Source organism: Schistocerca cancellata, chromosome 2, assembly GCF_023864275.1.
Source record: "Schistocerca cancellata isolate TAMUIC-IGC-003103 chromosome 2, iqSchCanc2.1, whole genome shotgun sequence".
NCBI lineage: Eukaryota > Metazoa > Arthropoda > Insecta > Orthoptera > Acrididae > Schistocerca > Schistocerca cancellata.
Window position 1 is genome coordinate 645,021,863 of NC_064627.1, and position 20,757 is coordinate 645,042,619.

At 40.2% G+C, this 20,757-nt stretch overlaps 1 protein-coding gene across 2 annotated transcripts in view; it reads left to right on the forward strand.

Moving 5' to 3' along the window:
* LOC126162313 (neuropeptide CCHamide-1 receptor-like) overlaps positions 1 to 14,463 on the forward strand; it is a 706,059-nt gene extending 691,596 nt beyond the window's left edge. For both annotated transcript variants that reach the window (XM_049918737.1, XM_049918738.1), the window contains one exon: positions 12,313 to 14,463. In XM_049918737.1, coding sequence (XP_049774694.1) covers positions 12,313 to 12,379 — 67 coding nt within the window. In that variant the 3' untranslated portion in view covers positions 12,380 to 14,463. The remainder of the gene's footprint in view (positions 1 to 12,312) is intronic.
* Positions 14,464 to 20,757: the final 6,294 nt, after the last annotated feature.

Sequence of the window (20,757 nt, forward strand, 5' to 3'; positions counted from 1 at the left end):
TCTGCACAAATAGCTAACACTCAACTACCTTAGAGCGCGCTTATCACAAGTCTCCAAACTATACACACAACCCAAATTCTTTGGCGCATGCTACAAACCATCACGGGCAACAAAACCGGAGACCTTCAGAAACGATTGCTGACATGGAACTTACATTTTTGGTCGTACCTACGAAAAACAAATACCAGTCTTCAAACTAGCACAGCGTACCAGTAACTCTACACTAAGCCCGTCACTCAAAGATCGCTTGACCACAGCTTAAGTACGAAACAACATTACGGGGAACTACTTTCAAATAAAATTCATCAAACAGTTCCACTGATTGTACCCAAGTATCGTTACTGCATTATCTGATCTTGCATTATATATCTAAATCCACTCATTACAAGCTTCCCACACCTTTCCAACAGAAATTTCCAATTGTCTTGATAATCGATACCGAATGCTCCTAGAAAAGTGCCGACAGCGACAAACATAATTGTGTCTTGACCCACATGCAGTAACACATCAGTCATCTACTGACTCAGCCTCACGAATTCTTTCGCTCCTCGATAGTGTCTAACTGCTTCTTTTTACAATACCATAGCTGAACGATAAATCTAGATATACGTTGGGTGCTATTATTATTCTTTAACAATCAATATATAATTTCCTGTGGCTGTCGTTTCGTTGTATAACGGCCAGCTCGCCCAGGATGATCTCTCGCACGCGTTGCTGTTATGAGCCAGCGCCGCATAGATCATCTTTGCCGCTTCTGTCTGAACGCTAGTACAGCTGGTTACAATTCTGGATTTTCTAGAATATATACATACAAACTGTTGTGTTGGCAGAAGAGCCAACACCGTGTTACTAGTGGAGGCCGAAATGCACGATGATGATGATGATGATGATGTTTGGTTTGTTGGGCGCTCAACAGCGTGGTTATCAGCGCCCGGAAATGCACGCGTTTTAGCTCACGCAGGCTGGCGTGAGGAGGGAAGAACTATACTGACGTGAGGTCTGGAACATGACAAGGAATTAGAATTCAGAAAGCAGACGTAGCTAGTTTGATACTTAACTTTAATCCATTAATGATGAACGTCGCTCTTAACGATACATGATTCACAATATTATCTGTTCAGATTATAGTAACTTAATATGGCGCCTTGCTAGGTCGTAGCAAATGACGTAGCTGAAGGCTATGCTAAACTGTTGTCTCTGCAAATGAGAGCGTATGTAGTCAGTGAACCATCGCTAGGAAAGTCGGCTGTACAACTGGGACGAGTGCTAGGGAGTCTCTCTAGACTAGGGCTGCCGTGTGGCGGCACTCGGTCTGTAATCACTGATAGTGGCAACACGCGGGTCCGACGTATATTAACGGACCGCGGCCGATTTAAATGCTACCACCTAGCAAGTGTGGTGTCTGGCGGTGACACCACACAAGCACTGACTTAGGTTACAAGTAATAAAGCCTTTTTACACCCTTTACCAGCTTTATGATATTTCGCTGCTGTCATAATAGATAACAACCACATTATTTACGTAACGACACAAAACTGTCCAACATTAATTTTGACGCACAATCTGTCGCTGTCAGATTACATCCCCCCTGGGTGTAACTTCTTTACTTGTAAATTAAGAGAATGTAGCTGTGATTGGGAAACTAGCGGAAGAACAACACTACTTAAAACCACGAGACAGAAAAATAATTTGCGCTATCTGCTGTTTGTGACGTACTACAAGATCATATTGATCATGGAAAACTTTTTTTCTTACATTCTCCTTGACGGAGGAGAAGATGACATATCTTTTGGATGATGGGATGAAATTCCAGATAAATTCAGGATTTGCAGTTATGCGCTTGGTGTTATTAAAGGTAAAAATTTGGAAATTTGTGGTAAGGTCTTTTGGAACAATGTTCTGAGGTCATCAGTACCTAAGCTTACATAATACTTGATCTAACTTACGCTAAGGACGACACGACGCCTTAGACTGCGTGGCTATCCGCACGGCTATTAAAGGTGATGAAAGCTCATTTTACTATTGTGTCACCAAGGCATAAAACGGGAAGAGGCAGTCTGAAGGCTAGGGTATATCTGCCGTATGAGATCCTACAGATGACTTATGCAGCACAACAATGTTTTGTATATCAGTACAGATTGGTTCAAATGGCTCTGAGCACTATGGGACTTAACATCTGAGGTCATCAGTCCCCTATAACTTAGAACTACTTAAACCTAACTAACCTAAGGACATCACACACATCCATGCCCGAGGCAGGATTAGAACCTGCGACCGTAGTGGTCCATGAATCTTCACCTCAATTATACAACTGAGAACTTGGTTGAAAGGGGTTAGAATGCTGTTAACTATACTGATGTCGATAGTGGTTCGTAATGCTGCAAAGACGTTTGGATCTAGACGAAGTTGTTTTGTAGAAGGCAAGTAATTTAGGCTTCATTCTAAAACTCCGTTTACTTCTAATGAAACTTCCTCCTCTAGTTAAAGCAAGAATCGAGAAGGAATAAAATACAGGCGAGTCAACATGTGGTTTGGTCTGTTTGTGAAAAAATAAGTGTTACTGAGCGATAAAGCTTCAGAAAACCGAAACAGTAGGGAGCCTGGGAATGGTTGACGGAACGTGTTGCTTTTAAACGTGGACATATGACAAATCAAAACTGTCAATGCGAACAACAAGAATATCGGACTTCGCTACCAGAACTTGCATGGGGGCTTAATTAATATAGAATGCTAATATTTTTTTGTAGCTGTAAGTCCGATTACGCAAGTCTCGTAAACGGCTGGCCCTGACTAGTATTAGTACGCAATCTGACTGCTTAGAATGACAACAAAGAATGTAAGAAAATTTTCGTTATTACAGTTAATTAATTAAGTCCCCAGCAACTATAAAACCTACGAAACCAACAAAGCACAAGTGTAGCTGTTCTGTATGTGGTAGTATGACTCAACGCACATCTGGCACGGTTCTTCTTCAACAAGACAAGAATTTTTAAATACCACTTATACTGACGTGATAAAAGAAAATTACAAATACTATAATTGTGCAATAAAACCAAAATTACACTCTAATACAAGAACACACGCCAGATGCTTTGTTGACTGAACCTGTAATGACACATTAGTCAGGTCACTGAAAGAATAAAAGAATAAAAGAAAATACCTCCATATATATTGACGAAATGCAAAAGAAAATACCTCCATATATATTGACGAAATGCACTCTGACCATTACAATATCTCCATTAGAACAACATCTGCTATCTCTCCCATCAAACCACTGCATAAAACATGGAACAACACTCTCCACTACCACATCTCACTCTGACTTCACGACAAGAAGTGTCCACCACAACTTCTCGGTAAGAACTGCGTGTCGCTGCGTCTCAATAATCACTGCCAGTGGAGGCGGCGGAACAATACTCTCTGGCGCGATTTCTGGCGCTGTGGCTCAGTGTAGCCACCTTTCAAACTGACTTACAATCGGCCAAAATACCAGAGCTTAAAATCCGGATTTATTTAGGTAAAATACAAATCAAGAATACAGGCTAACTTTTACATATATGTGTATTACTCAATCACCTTATGTAACTTGGTGCACTAAATATTTAAAAATAATTAATTATGATAATTGTTTTAATACATGCGGTATTTGTTCTTTACGCATATAAACATAAGCACCTTTGCCACAATTAGTGATCATTCTGTGCCGGTGCACTCTTCGTTTGCTCCTTTGGGGATCAGCGTGAGACTGCGGGCAAAGAGAGTAATGGACAGCGGAAGCTACGTATTCTGTGATTTCGGTTGGACAGGAAGTGTGCTCAGCTATTCAGGCAACCGCTCACACAAAGTGGATAATCTGGGTTCGACTCCCTGTCCTTCACAAATTTTCACTGGTGACCATTGAATTTATTTAAGTGCCCATTTCGGCTAACGTGGACTTTCAGTTTTGTCACGTAAATGTGATAGCCTTAATAAAATAGTATTGGCCGCCAACAGCGTACAGAATGTTTAAAAAGACTTTAAGTAAACACCGCCTTCGGCAGGATATCGCACGCTCTTAGCACTACCTAAAAGGCACACTCTGGCAAGAGAAGTAACCAATACAAAAACACTAAGCTTAACGCTAATTCACGAGAAAGAGGTTTCATATTAAATTTAGTCAGAAACCCCTCGACTTATACTAATCATAAATACTCTATACTGTAAAGCTTGAAGATACACTATTTTATTCTAGGTGGCAGCCTCATAACTGACCACTAAACAACACCACGCTGGCCAGGGTCACAACTACGAAAAATTACGCCGTGAAGAACAGTAGCCGGCCGGTGTGGCCTTGCGGTTCTAGTACTTCAGTTTGGAACCGCGTGACCGCTACGGTCGCAGGTTCGAATCCTGCCTCGGGCATGGATGTGTGTGATGTCCTTAGGTTAGTTAGGTTTAAGTAGTTCTAATTTCTAGGCGACTGATGACCTCAGCAGTTAAGTCGCTTAGTGCTCAGAGCCATTTGAACCATTTGAGCCAAGAACAGTACCTCCAGCACGACGATGAGGCACTGCATAAAGTTCCAGTCCACCACAGTGCTCCAACAGCAGTAACAAACATACTGAATAGCCTTCACTAATACATAATACAGATATAGCACCACCAACTGGCAAACATATTCCAATCTACTGTTTCTTGCTGCCTAATTCCACTAGTATGTAACCGTCAATCCTATATATAGCAGTATTGATACGCGTAGCTGGCACCAGCGCTCCATGCTCCATACACAACAGCGCACAGCGCAAGTGAAAGGTGAGAGAAGTCGCACAGTCGTACGTGTCGATTAGCTGTCTCACTGCCGGCACAGGTGGCGTGAGACGGAGGTCAGAAGCGGACCGAGTATGATATTGCAGGTTGCGTACGTCAAAAATGAAGGCGGCGCTGTTACAGCAGTTGTAACCCGCCCGCTTTGCCGTGCGTTCCAACGTACTGCTTTCCGTGCTTTCCGGGCTGGAAGGCGTACCGGTCCCCGACACAAGTCCGCCCGGCGGATTAGTGTCGGGGTCCGGTGTGCCAGTCAGTCTGTGGATGGTTTTTAAGGCGGTTTTTCATCTGCCTCGGCGAATGCGGCCTGGTTCCTCTTATTCTACCTTAGTTACGCCATGTCGGCGACTGCAGCGCCAACACAGTCTCCACCTAAGCGTACACCATAATTACTCTACCACGCAAACATTGGGCTTACATTCGTCTGGTGCGAGACGTTCCATGGGGAGGGGGGGGGGGGGTTCCACTGTGGGGCCGAATCGCGCAACAACCCTGGATTCGGCGTGGGGCGGCGGTGGGGTTAGTGGACCACTGCGGGCTACGCTGGGGACGAAATCTCTTCATCGTTTCTAGGTCCCCAGTTCAATAGAATGTAATACAGCAGTTTTAACGGGCTTCATTCATTCCGACTGTAGTTCCGCTAGTATGAACCGTCTTGCTGCGGTCGCTTTATACTTCCAGGACCGGATCTAGGGAGGGACCGGTGAGGTGGGGGGGGGGGAATATGGTATCTGCTCCGGGTGGCAATTCCAGGGGGGGGGGGAATTCATATTTTCGATGAAAAAAACCTTGTAGCATCCAGAGTACGTTCGTTTATTGATTATTCATATGATTTTGAAATGCATCCCAGTTGGTTTTCTAACATTTTAATCACATTTTAAATTGATTCCTGAACGAATGATAAGTTAATTTTTGAATGCATGCTTACTGCACGTATGTCTCTGCCAGGGTAATCCACGTTGCATCTAGAAATAAAAACTTTTCCGCAGACAAAAGGGGATGGGACTGTCGGTGATAAGCCGAATAAACCCGAACGGGTGAATGTCAATCGCCTTTTCTTTATGTGGTCGATTGGCTGCGCGATGATCAGCGTTGTTATAATTACTAGAGAAGTCCATAGATTCTGACTGCCAGAGTGAAAATAGACGACTAACAGGAATAACACGTAAGAAAGATTGCAAGACCTTCTCGGTACGTCCAAGAAAATGAAATTTCGACAGAAAAGTTTTGCCAGATCGCCACACACTAAGGGCACACAGGCTACATAGGCTAAGGCTACACAGTACACGGTTAGCAGCCACTTACGTTCGTAACACTATTGGCGCAGCGTTCTATACTTAGCTTTTGTAACAGTACCTCCCAACCAGTTACAAAGGAGCCACGTATAACATCTACAGGCTAAAAAATGCCAAATATGACCTACACCGGCAGTATAGGGCTACCCTCTGGGAGGAATTTTTAATTTGACAGTGTGTTACCTAGAAGAATGACTGTATCGGACACGAATATCGTATTGTCAGCAATTGGTAGAAAACAGAAAAAGCTAATTTTGATAAAAGTTACAGTAACAGAATTCTTGTAAATAAAATAATAAAACGGTTGCTAGCCTGATTAGGCATAATAATGTGGAAACTTTGTTTCGAATGAATCTATCTTTACTTGTAGAATAGAACCTTCCATTACTCCATTCTCAATGAAGTGCAATGAACCTCTACAGTAACCAAACGAACTACACAGTGAACAGCAGTAGTTATGAGTAGCATGTATAAGCAATCACAGAAATGAACAGAAACTTTATCCCTGTTAACCACAATCTCCAGTCCTATCTTTCAATATTGGTTCAAATGGCTCTGAGCACTATGGGACTCAACTGCTGAGGTCATTAGTCCCCTATAACTTAGAACTAGTTAAACCTAACTAACCTAAGGACATCACAAACATCCATGCCCGAGGCAGGATTCGAACCTGCGACCGTAGCGGTCTTGCGGTTCCAGACTGCAGCGCCTTTAACCGCACGGCCACTTCGGCCGGCCTTTCAATATTCACTTGGCTTTCTTTCTAATATAAGAGATTCGAATGGAGGCCCATAAACGATCCCCTCTATATAAAAGTAAACTATACACACTTTTCACTCATCGGCTGCTGGCTACTGACTCCTTACTGTGCTCTCTCGCCTGCCACCAAGATTGAGCGCCAATTCCACCTTTGGCACATGCCAACTCACTTCCGTTGTAGAGGAAAGTACTATGTCTTTTTCATTATACAAAGCAAATTCCTAAGTACGAACCAGTTTTTTTACATTACTATTTCCTTTACATAAATAAACCTATTTTAGGAAGTCTCATTATTTAAATACAATTCTACAAAACATATTTCTTAAGACTTTTTCCTTACAGTAAATCAATGATATTAAGCAGTAAAGATAAAACACTTTATAATTCACATCATTAATTACACTGAACAACTGGTCCCTATCGATCATGGTGTTACAAGTTCTATTCTCGGTAGCGCAGACGCAGTGACGCCTAAAATGGTTCAAATGGCTCTGAGCACTATGGGACTCAACTGCTGTGGTCATAAGTCCCCTAGAACTTAGAACTACTTAAACCTAACTAACCTAAGGACATCACACACATCCATGCCCGAGGCAGGATTCGAACCTGCGACCGTAGCGATCGTGCGGTTCCAGACTGTAGCGCCTTTAACCGCTCGGCCACTTCGGCCGGCCAGTGACGCCTAACCGGAGAATAAACATTAGATAACTGAACCAGTGATTCTGGCAGGGTTACTGAAGTTAATTGGAGAACAAGTTCCGACAGTGTCATTAATGGTTTTAAAATTAGCGATGACACGATCGTTTCTTAGAACGAAGAAGGAGAAAAAACGAGGACATCACACAAATTATATGGGAGTATATGACGGTTCCTAATTTCTGTAAGAATTTATTACTACTAATTTTCGACCTCATGCTCGAGAAACTGGGGAATACGAATGGAATGTGATACTATTTGATGACATAAAACTTTTTGCTTGTAGTAGGCCTATTAGGCGTTTGACATTGGTACTTTGTGAATTATGTTCTGTTATGTTACTTATGTAAACGAGGTACATCAAAATGACCATTTGCGCCGAAACAGTCTCGCTTATTTGGCGTGTGTTGCAATTGCTGCAATACTGGGACGCCTACTTCTGTTCTCTAACAGACCATTTGCGCCGAAACAGTCTCGCTTATTTGGCGTGTGTTGCAATTGCTGCAATACTGGGACGCCTACTTCTGTTCTCTAACAGACAGTGACAAAATAGACGTAATCAAATAGCTAAATCGCACCAGTCTTGGATACTCTTTGTATTAAAAGCTTTTCCAGTATTAGATGACGAAATTTTGACTTTTCATGTAGCAAAACGTTTGGCGAACATTGATGAGATAACAGATTCTTTCACAGTAAAGAAAGCACGCCATGTAAAGCTGCATCAAGATTAAAGAGAAAAAAATGCTGGAATCTAAGGATTGAAGAAATGTAGACTGTTTGCTTGTCTCTTGACTTTACTGGTTTTATGTTTCCTATATTTAATTTCATGTCACACAAAAGAGAAACTTGTTAATTAACAGACAATAAAGAGTGCTTATTCTCCCGGTCACAAATCACCCACCAGGTGAGACGAGAGCGCTAATGCGCTGCGTCCTGGACTCGGGTAGGCGCGCCGGTCCCGGATCGAATCCGCACGGCGGATGGCTTTCAGGCCGTTTTCCACATCCCGCTAGGTGAATATCGGGATGGTTCCCACGTTCCGCCTCAGTTACATGACTCACATACATTTGAAAACGTTCGCACTATTTCATGACTTACACTCGATGCGGTCAGCTGGGGTACACTACTTACATGCCGGGGGGTTAGGGGTGTGGCAGGAAGGGCATCCAGCCACCCTCTTCAACTAACACTGCCCGATCCGTAATAACACAGCCGACCCCGCGTTGGAGCGGGACAAAAGCCCAAAGGAAGAGAATCTCCCAGTCACAAATAACCCTACCCAGTGTTAATAGTGAGTTTCTTTAAGGGGGTTAGGATATTAAAAAGCTGACTGGAAGTAGGAGAGGCACCAGATTGATAGCTTCCATTACTAAATATACACGTTTGAATTCCACAGAGCGAAATACAGTGATTTGCGATAGAAGAATGCTGTGTGAAGAGGTGTCACAATGCACTTTGGCACACTCAAGACTGAATAACATGTCTCACATTTCCTCGAACATATATGCTTTATATACCAAATTCTTCAGAAAGATGTGCGCTACAAAATGAATATATGTTTGGAAAAATGATTTCCTTTTAAATTTTTGACGTCCTATCAAAAGCACTCGATAGAGGCGGTGGGGGGGGGGGGGGGGGGCGGGGGGGCAATATCAAGCTTTTGCCCCAGTTCGGAAATATCGCAGATCCGGAGCTGTATAGTCGTCGACTTGTTCTCTCTTGTTGAAGCACTCAGGTGTGTAAGGCTAGTCGTAACTTGTTGGAAGGGAAGGTGTGTGCTCAACCTTACTCCTCTGAAGCAGCACTAACAAGACCAAGCGACCGGTTGTTGGGATCAAATGGCAAAACAGAGCTGTGTTTATGAGACTGTGGAAGACATAAGATGAAAATTAAATTCAAACAGCACAAATATAAATGCATTCAGACGGAAAACAAAAATTTCATCAAATGCAAACGAAATGGTTGTATTCCTGTGTATCCCACCTTCACCATACGAAAACATATGTGCTGCGTCAAACGAAACCTAGGTAAAGAGCAACGTCACTGTTAGATTCTCGCAAAAAAATATCGCTATTTCTGTATTATTTTGCTCATGACAACTTGCGTTTATGGGCTAATGCGAGATTTGCAGCTTAGCTTACCATTAGTTTCTGCAAACTTTTTGAAGACCGTTATAAATTTGTTTTAATCAGCAATCATCATTTGGAGATTGCACTCCATGCTCTTGTCACATTTACTGGCATTGTTGTTAAAGACTCTGGTACAGCTCGAAAGTATTGTTGCACTAGGAAAACAATGATAACAATGAATTTATAATAGTTCTCTGTTATTTTTTTGATCTGTTGCATTCTTAGGTTGAACTTCTGAGAGTAAACATGGACAAGCGTTGAAGTCTGCAGCAATCTGAAATTATTACAATTATTGATAATCCAAATGATCTGCCTGACGAAGATCGTGGTATGTATAATTTGTGGTATGATTAAGATGAAAACGATAATGCTGAAGTTGATGGAGAAGTTGACTATGCCGTAGAAATGAGTGAAATCCATCAAATGACGGAAAAATCCAGTGACAGAAAATGTATCAGAAGAGGTCACTAAGAATGAAGATCCAACCTATTCACATGTACCATTTCATCTGAGAGGTCGTCTGGCTGTCTGCACCTTTCCGTCGACAAAGAAGCGCATTTAAAACTTTTCTTTAACAAACCCCAGAAATAAATCTCAGTCTAACGGTATATTCAATTGTAAATATGTTTACCCTCCTTTTTCATGATAACTAACTTTATTTATGTGTAAACATATTAATGAAAGAGATCAATAAGTCTTTGACAAATACAAGGAAACTCACCCTGAACAACATAAAGAATTGCACAACATAACAAACCAGGAGCTGTTGGCATTTACTTCCGTACTGATGGCTGCGGGAAAGACTCGTGGTAATCCCATTAGAATTTCCTAGCTATAGTCGAGCAACCCAAATTTTCGTAATTTATTTTGCACACGTGTTGTGCCACGTAGTAGATTTCCAGTATTATGAGTTGTTCTGAGATTTCATGACACAAGAAGTTACAATATCAGAGTTTCATATGCAAATGACAAGCTCCATGGAGCAGGAGAGGTTTTATGTATTGTTGTGAATGCATGCATAAGTAATTGCAGCACTAATGAATATCTCTCTACTGATGAAAACTGGCAACTTTCCGTGGCAACTGTCCATTTCGAGTAAATATGATGTTGAAAAAATGTGCCAATGTGAAGATGCTGGCCGGCCGGCGTGGCCAAGCGGTTCTAGGCGCTTCAGTCTGGAACCGCGCGACCGCTACGGTCGCAGGTTCGAATCCTGCCTCGGGCATGGATGTGTGTGATGTCCTTAGGTTAGTTACGTTTCAGTGGTTCTAAGTTCTAGGGGACTGATGACCTCAGATTTTATGTCCCATAGTGCTCAAAGACATTTGAACCATTTTTGAAGATGCTGGAAACTGATATGTAAGTAATCTACAAGTATATATATATATATAGGCATGAAGGATAGCCAGAGAGAAGTGAATCTTACGTTAGATATGGTTCAACCATATTTTCAGTCTGGAAGGGGAATCACTTCAGACAATTTTTTTTACATCCATACCGGTAACTGAATAACTGTTGGATCTCAAGGTTAGTTGGAATCTAATAGAGAACATAAGAAAAATACCAGAAGAGTTTTTGTTTAATGCAATAAAAGAGGAAAAGTCTTTATTATTTGGATTCACAAATATGAAGACTATTGTCTAATATTTAAATATAAAAGGAAGTGAGTTAGTCTGCTCTCAGTCCAACACCATGACGACTATGTTGAAGAGGAAAAAGAATCCAAAGTACCTGTCATAACTGCTGACTATAGTAAGCATAGTAAGGGAAACATGGATGATATGATTAGAAGACAATACAGGTGTGCACGTACAATAAGACATTGTCCACATTGAATATTCGTGGAAATGGCTCCCAATGCATGCATTCTGTGCTTACAAAAATGTCCAGACTCAAATATGGATTCAGCATGAAGGAGGAGGCAATTTCCTCCGGAAAGTATCCTGAAATTATCGAACCTTCACATGGAAGCTCTAACAATGCTCAACTAGGCTACATACAGAAATTGTAAGACCCATTGAAGCTATTGAAATTCAAGTAAAGAAGGCATGTTCTACTGAAGACATCTGTAGCAAATAAGAGTCTTCCAAATAACCGACGGAAATCGGGTGTTCATTGTGTCCCTGAAACTAAGACCAGGAAACTAGTTTCATCTACTTAATGTGCAAACAACCAAGGTGCTAAGACCAGAGAGGACACACAATTATATCTAAATGTTCTCAATGTTAGGAGATGTCACCTACAAGGACTAAATTTATTTGTTTGTTTTTACAATTTTGATTTTGTATCCTATCAGTAAAGTAACTACACTCATGGTATCCTAAATTCTGTATATTTGCACAGTAGTCCCTCAATGATTGCTTCAGATCTCCAACATACCATTAGTTTACATTAATAATTGCCATTCTGAATTATTTTGTAACTTTGTTACGTTCAGTGACAATATTTTTGCAATGTTGTCCCAGTGTAGCTGTATTACTCTCTCTCTCCCTCTCAGTATCCCGAAGATGTAAAATAGTCTTGGTAGCAGAAGGATTAAAATGTATTATAGGGTGAGTAGAGAGTTTGATTGTGTTATTTTGTTTGACAGACTTCAATCTGACGATGAATTTTTTCCCGTTTGGCAGGAGGAGCATCTTCAGCAACATCACCATGAGGGACGGGTCTACAAAGACCACAGTGGTGGAAACGTGACCCTTGGCCGCCCACACGGCGGTCTAACAGGCCACAGCTGCAGAACCGCCGCCTCACGAGAGACCAGCACGCGCTTACGGCCGACTGGACGTGTTCCCACTTCTCCATCGGGACACCTCTTCACTATAGTCGGACTCCTTCCCGTTTCTTTGTGTCTGCTCCATCTCGATGTATCCCACAGCTGCGTCTGTAAATGACAACATGTAACATGCAGTGTGACTGTTCGCGACTGAACGTTGGTAGAGAACGCAGTTTATAAGGATAACGTTTTGAACAGCATTCTAGAGCTAACCACAGATTATCACAGTTCACGTACACGACAGTGCCCCGACACAAAAGAAGGTGCAAGAACGTTTCACGTGAATTTGTCTGGCTATCACTGTGCATTCTTTTCTAACTAAACGGGCGTCATAGCTGTAGACAGCATCACAGCAAATGAAACGCTAGAGATATCTCAGTTCTCAGCGTACTATTAGGTATCGTACTTGTTTGCGCGACTAGCATGGGCACCAATTAGTCACTAGTCCTTCCACAAAAGTGTTCTCTCTACCCATCACAGTGTACCAACAACTGAAACTTTATGTGTGTCATGAGCATTTATGTCACTTCGGTTCTTTTGTAAGCTTTTAGCTAGAGTACGATCTATTATGCTAACATTATGAAGCGTTATGCACTCATTATGCAACATTTCCCTTCTACCTCGCTCTTTACTGTTTATGCAGGTGGAGGAAGTAGCAACAATGAGATTTATGTCTTCAATATTTTCCTGATTTTCGAAATTTTATTCCTGCAAATAGTCATAAATCGTACCTGATTCCCGTACTAAGCAGTTTACTGCTGTTTCTGCAGAATTTGTGGCATGCTCCTAGATTTGTTCCATAATTCTCTATTTATTAAATTTTCTTTCCTACGTCTGTCAACTAATTCTGGATACATTCCTCTTGTGCGTTAAAGATGCGATGGTGTCCAACTTGTTCATCCTGAACATGTAAGGCATATTAAGGCATGTGAAGCACTCAAGAGAATAGCTTTCATAATATCAGGAGAATACTTGCTCTCCTAATCATACGAACAATGAGTCCGGTCATTACGGCTCATTCTTAAAATACCTTTCCTGCTACCAGTCACAATTTTCTTTTCATTTGTATTTTAAATCACATGTTTCGATAAATCATACCCATTTTCAAGTACTATTCTCCTGTGATATTCCATTTATTCGTGACGTTTATGATGTATAAGGTGCTGCAGTGTTCTGTTGTCTTTACTGTAATATACAAAGCACGTGCAATTTTTAATTAATGATCGATCTTTATACCACAAGACATTGCCAGCCTTCACTCAAACAGCAGAAATCTACAGAAAGAATCTGCAGCAGAAATCTAAAAGAACGTTATGATACATAAGAAACTTGCATACACAGAGCATGTTAAATTGGTGATACTCCTCTAGCTGTCCCAAAGCTCCAATTATTTTACCTTTGACAGAAAATTTGTAAGCTGTCAAATAGCATAGCAATGGGATCATAAATAACTTTTCGCATAGTTGATTCATATACAAACCATTCGGAACAGAATCTGTTTAACAGACAGCAATCCTGCCTACGGAAAACTGTATTTTATAGAAGACATGTAGGTAACTCACTCATACAATTAAAAGAGGATGTCCGAGTCATAGAGTACACTCCAAATTGTTTCAGTTGTCTGTAGTAGATAATTGCACTTACAGTGCAACAAAAACATGATGACATCACCAGTTGCCTGAATTTAAATACCAGAAGACACAACAATACATTCATATTCAAAATGTATAAGAAAAATACAATGAACACTACCACAATCCCTCCAACTCCATGCTACCAAACACTCATAAACAAGAGACTTATGGGTCAACGCTGCACAAGGAAACTGAAACATCTTTGAACGAAGAAAACAGGAAATAAAGAGGAAATAAACATAGTGAAACAAACTGCAGTTGCCAATGACTTTACTGCTTCACGGTTGACTCAGTACAAGATACAGCGAAGAAAGAGCCAGACACAGAACACATCACAGAAGATAAAGATAAAAGGAACTGTATATCTAACATCCCATATTGGAAATATATTGAGAAATTTCAAAGCAAGAACTTGATTTTCTACGCCTAAAAACCTGCAAGGTAAACTAATACATTCTGTAAAGTTGAAAAGAATAGACTTTTACTTTTAGTAAATGGAAACCGTATTTATGCCAAAACCTTTCACTATCTATATGATCTAGAATTTCCTTAAGCCACTTTTAAACACGAACATAACTGCGCTAATTTCTCTTGATAATGTGATAGCAATTAATGCAAACTGCATCTGACTATCTCTAAAGGAATGTAGAGAATGCTTATCAATAATTCTGAGAACGGCTTTCTCATGAAACAGTCACACGCAATGGCTAATTCTTGCGCGACGAAAATAATGCCCTGTTACACTGATAACTGTCCTTGGATACCAACATGCACATATTGTTAAACACAATCAAATCTAAACACTGCAATAATTACTAAACTAGTGCTTGCAGCAAAATGATTTCAATGCATATTATCTTTTCTTCCAAATGAGACCTCTCTCTATACCATTATATCAAATCATTCTCTATCCTCAATTGCGCATCATGGAATATTCCAAATAAAAATCTCTGTGCGGCACACCTGCCAGCCATGCTGCTCTCTCTGCCATCACACAACCCTCTCTGTCGCTTTCTGGCCGGGAACTGTTTCCGACTAATACTCTACTCATTAATACTACAACCTGCGGTAGCCATATATTACGTATCACTTTGTGTTCAGCATATAAAGATACTCAAAGTGGTAAACATTACGAATAATCTGTCACAGTTATCAAAAAAACTGACATTTCTCATGATATATACGCCTTTCATAACCATTTTTCCTAATATGTATACCTAGTCGTGACCTACATTCACATTCAGAAATATAAAAAAACATGCAAGGAATGCTCCATGTTTACCTACAACAAACAGCCCGAGATTACCACACTATGCACACATGGCACATTAAGGCCTACACACATAGAAGACATACATCAGCAATAGCCACACACATAAACAACAAAGGACACTCATTTGGAGAACTAGAAAACAGATTGTCAAAAAACTCCACCGAGTGAATAATGGTCAGAAAATGAATCTGTTGGAGACATACGCACATCATAAAAAAATTAGGATAAAGTATTAAATGGAACACTGGAAAGTTAATTTCTTCAGCTGCTTCGATAGTATGCTTAAGTAAAAATCTTGACACATAGAAATAAGTACCTTCCTCAATATATAGGGTGTTTCTAAGTCTTTGCATGAAACGTCTAGCGGTCATAGATCAAGTCATGGGAAAAAAGTTTTTTTTCCAGACGAAATGTTCTAATACACTCTCCAGCGACGCTAGTTCTACTTAAGTACTCACCGACCCTAGGACGACGAGATTTCACCGAACTAGCAGTGACTAATAACCAGGTGTGCTGTATACTACCTACCTCGGTGAACCGATAGATTTTCGACAAGAATACCTTAAGCATGACTGTTTCGAAGCGGACAACGATATTTTAGAAGCGGGTCAGGAACTTCAATTCTGCTGAGTCTAACTTCTTCTATTCGGAACAAATGAGTAAATTAAATACACAAGTCATGTGGATGCGGCAGAATCCTTATGTCCTGTTGTCTCTCAGAAACATAAGTAGTACAAAAGAACGCCCACTGTCACCAGGAAGTGCCAGCGAACATTTTGTCATTTTGTTTCTGACAAATGTTGGTCCCTTGACGTGATCTATCACCCCTAGATGTGTGATGCAAAGATTTTAAAACATGGTATGTAAAGGAAAATAATGACCCATATGACAGCATCTTTGTATCTGTTTTGTTTATGTAAGTTTGCTACTTTCATTGTGTACTGTGAGCATAAAGTTGCGCGTTATGTTTCATATATTTTACTTTCTGCACACGTGGACCACAAGAAAGCTGTAAGTACAAGTTTTTTTTTTTTCAAATTCACCGTTAATTCTATATAAAGATCGATAATTACTTAAAAATTGCACGTGTTTTTACATATTACAGTAAAGACAACACAACAACGCAGCACCTCATACGTCTGAAACGACACCATTAACTGGCATAGAACAAGAAAAAATGCACTTGAAAATGGAAATCATTATCAGAAACTGCCGTTCAAAATATAAATCAAGAGAAAATCTTGACTACCAGCAGTAAAAAGTTATTTTGTAAACAAATTCATTGGTTTTACGGTCACAGGCTTTCACCAATCATTTCTAATGAAATTTGTGTCTATTTCTGTACAGTTTCCATTTCCATATAAAAGGTGACGTCAGTAGAACTGTCCCCGAAATCTTTTTGCTGTACTCGAGACTCAAATTAGACGCTACTGAAAGCATAATGAACCTTCCTGCCAATGTTCGTTCGTGCAACAGAACACAAAAGTTACCCATTATATTTGGTACTAGTCTCCTGAAGAGAACCGTCGATATAGCGTGAACACTATAAAAAAACAACAGGTTGCTGCTCCTCTGATGCATGAAAATGGAGACCTTTATGATCTCTGGCTTCATGATCACGAACATTGATATAATATGTAAATCAATCTAGTGAATGCAACTGACTAAGTTTCAGAATGTTTTGTGAAAGACTTGTCCCTCATATTTGTTTGTATGCAATTAATTGAAGCTAACATTTTCAAATGCAGTATCGTAGTTTATGAATGCAGTCTTTGCCAATACGTGAAAGTAACTCTACTATATTGTGCACATATTTCGTACATGTCTATACCGTACTTCAAAAATATGTGACCCTATGCCTACTGCAAAATAGTAGGAGATGGGAATAAATTCTACTACCTTGTCGGTATACGGCAACGAAGCAGTTTAATCACAGTTTTCTATGAAGATCATGTAACACTTGTTGAAGTGCAATGAACATTCAGATGGTGTGTCTGCGAGGATTAAGACATGTACATTAAATGTTGAATTTGAGATCGCACTTCACACACCTCTAGTTTCAAGATAATAATTGTCTGGATAAAAAAGAGGGTAAATTTGGGCTGGTTGACTGGTGAAAGTCAGTTGTCAAAATACAAGATTCATTGTGGAATGACTAAGTCAAAAATATCAGTTTGCTTCTTTTTGCTGTGTGAACAAAGAGGGAGAAGGCGTTTGAGCTGTTAATAAAAACTTAATATTTTTATTGGTACTGTTTTTTAACTAAAGGGAAATTTCAGAAATTTTAGAATGTTTTTTCAGAGGTACAAAGGTACAAAAGTGACTCTGGGAACCATAAAGCTGAAAGAGAAATTGATTTGAAGACCCTATGTAAAAAAATATTATCATTCTATTGACTGAACTGATACCACCCATTAGCATGTCTAGTACACTTTCAGATATACTTTAGGACATATTATCAGTGTAGCGCTTCAAAGATACTTTGCATCTCGCTTCGAAAGTCGCTGTAAATAAAGCACGACGTAGAGTATCCAGCTTTAGAATAAATGTGACCAAATAGGACCAGTAGATACCACATTCTCAGAGTAACAATCACTATTAGGTATATTGTAGCCGATTTTCCAAATAAACTGTAATATGTATACTTAGGCTGCTTGTCTGGTAAACGTGTAAAATAGTACGTCTCCTTTAATGTCAAAGACAATTCTGTACACTCAAAATTTGGACAACGAACTGCCACTGGAAATAAAACTAATTTTTTACGTCATAATCGAAATCTAAAGGGGAAACACAAAGCTTACTAATTTAGAGTTTCTATTGTGGTTGAGAGTTTGTATATCTTGCACTGTACTATTAATGTATCGTAATAAAGAAAACTTTCATTTTTCCAACCTGTACCTGCAATTTCTTGCCCTGCAAATTATAACATTAAGTTTCAGAAAACTGCATTGGCTGAAATACTCCTGTGACAGTAGATAATACGAACAACCTAGTCATTAATGCTTATAGGAACATAGCTTAATCTCCATTTTTTCTATACTCACCGTCAAAGAAATCCTTCTCAGAAGCATACAACTAACTGCTCTTTCTGAAGAAGTTCTCACATCTTTCGGATTTGTGTTACATTCCTACCGAATATATTCGATTCACTACCGAGTAGTGTCGTTGCGAAATAAACAATTTGTCAAATTATATATAGAGTTAAAAATCTGGTTATCTTGATTTCTGAGATATCTCTCAAGCTCAATCTGTGATCCATAGATCAGCATTTTCAGAATTGTTTGACTGTTGTGAAGGAATAACTAGAAGCTTAAGATAGCCGAAACCAGGAGGAAACTACCGCTGCTAGTTTCCTTGAGTTCAAGAAGCTCTACTGTATGTCTTAATCAGGGTGGCATCTGCTTGGGCAAAATATTCCAGAGGTTAAATACTTCCACATTCGGATCTACAGACAGGATTACACAAGAGGATGTTGCCATCAGGAAAAGCAACTTTGGCGTCTACGGGTCGAAGTGTGAAATTTTGGATAGTTGCATGGGGGCTTAGTTAAATAAAAAAAAATGCTAATATTTTTAGTAGCTGTAAGTCCGATTACGCAAGTCTCGTAAACGGCTGGGCCTGACTAGTTTTAGTACGCAATCTGACTGCTTAGAATGACAACAAAGAATGTAAGGAAATTTCTGTTAGCACAATTAATTAATTAAGTCCCCAGCAACTATAAAACCTACGAAACAACAAACACAAGTGTAGCTGTTCTGTATGTGGTAGTATGACTCAACGCACATCTGGCATGGTTCTTCTTCAACAAGACAAGAATTTTTAAATACCAATTATACTGACGTGATAAAAGAAAATTAGAAATACTATAATTGCGCAAGAAAATCAGAATTACACTCTAATACAAGAACACACGCCAGATGCTTTGTTGACTGAACCTGTCATGACACACTATTCAGGACACTGAAAGAATAAAAGAAAAATAGAGTTTATTACCTCCATATATATTGACGAAATGCACTCTGACCATTACAATATCTCCATTAGAACAACATCTGCTATCTCTCCCATCAAACCACTGCATAAAACATGGAACAACACTCTCCACTACCACATCTCACTCTGACTTCACGACAAGCAGTGTCCACCACAACTTCTCGGCGAGAACTGCCTGCCGCTACTTTTCAATAATCACTGCCAGTGGAGGCGGCGGAACAATACTCTCTGGCGCGATCTTTGGCGCTGTGGCTCAGTGTAGCCACCTTTCATATGCCCTTCCTCCATGGGCTAGAATTTGATGGTATTTTTGCCAGCATTGGTGGTGAAAATACCACCAAATTCGTCAAAAAAATACAGACAAAAATAAAAGATAATATTAATACGTAAATATCATATAACTAGATAAAACTTTGGCTTTGCACTGACCTTTCAATAGCCTAATATATAAAATACACTAAGCAATACCAATTCTTTCATACATGTGACTTTACATAATAGTTTACACAAGTATTATGTTGTTAAACAGTTCAATCAATAGCGTCAGCAATGACGAATATGTACAGGTAAGAGTCTCATAACTTTTCACAAACAGTAATACACAAAAAATCAGTTTATACAAATATTCACATAAAATGTTTTCACAACAAGTGGTTGACAGTTCCAGCAGTAGCACCCAGCAATGTTGAGTAGGTGCAGACACCATCAGGTGACATCATTTCAGTAGAAGCAGTCCATCAGTGGCACCCAGCATTGTGGAATAGGAGCAGACTCCAACAGGTGACATCATTTCAGTAGAAGCAGTCCATCAGTGGCACCCAGCATTGTGGAACAGGTGCAGACTCCAACAGGTGACATCATTTCAGTAGAAGCAGTCCCTCAGTGGCATCCAGCAATGTTGAGTAGGTGCAGACTCCAACAGGTGACATCATTTCAGTAGAAGCAGTCCATCAGTGGCACCCAGCATTGTGGAACAGGTGCAGACTCCAACAGGTGACATCATTTCAGTAGAAGCAGTCCCTCAGTGGCATCCAGCAATGTTGAGTAGGTGCAGACTCCAACAGGTGACATCATTTCAGTAGAAGCAGTCCATCAGTGGCACCCAGCATTGTGGAATAGGTGCAGACTCCAACAGGTGACATCATTTCAGTAGAAGCAGTCCATCAGTGGCACCCAGCATTGTGGAACAGGTGCAGACTCCATCAGGTGACATCATTTCAGTAGAAGCAGTCCATCAGTGGCACCCAGCAATGTTGAGTAGGTGCAGACACCATCAGGTGACATCATTTCAGTAGAAGCAGTTCATCAGTGGCACCCAGCATTGTGGAACAGGTGCAGACTCCATCAGGTGACATCATTTCAGTAGAAGCAGTCCATCAGTGGCACCCAGCAATGTTGA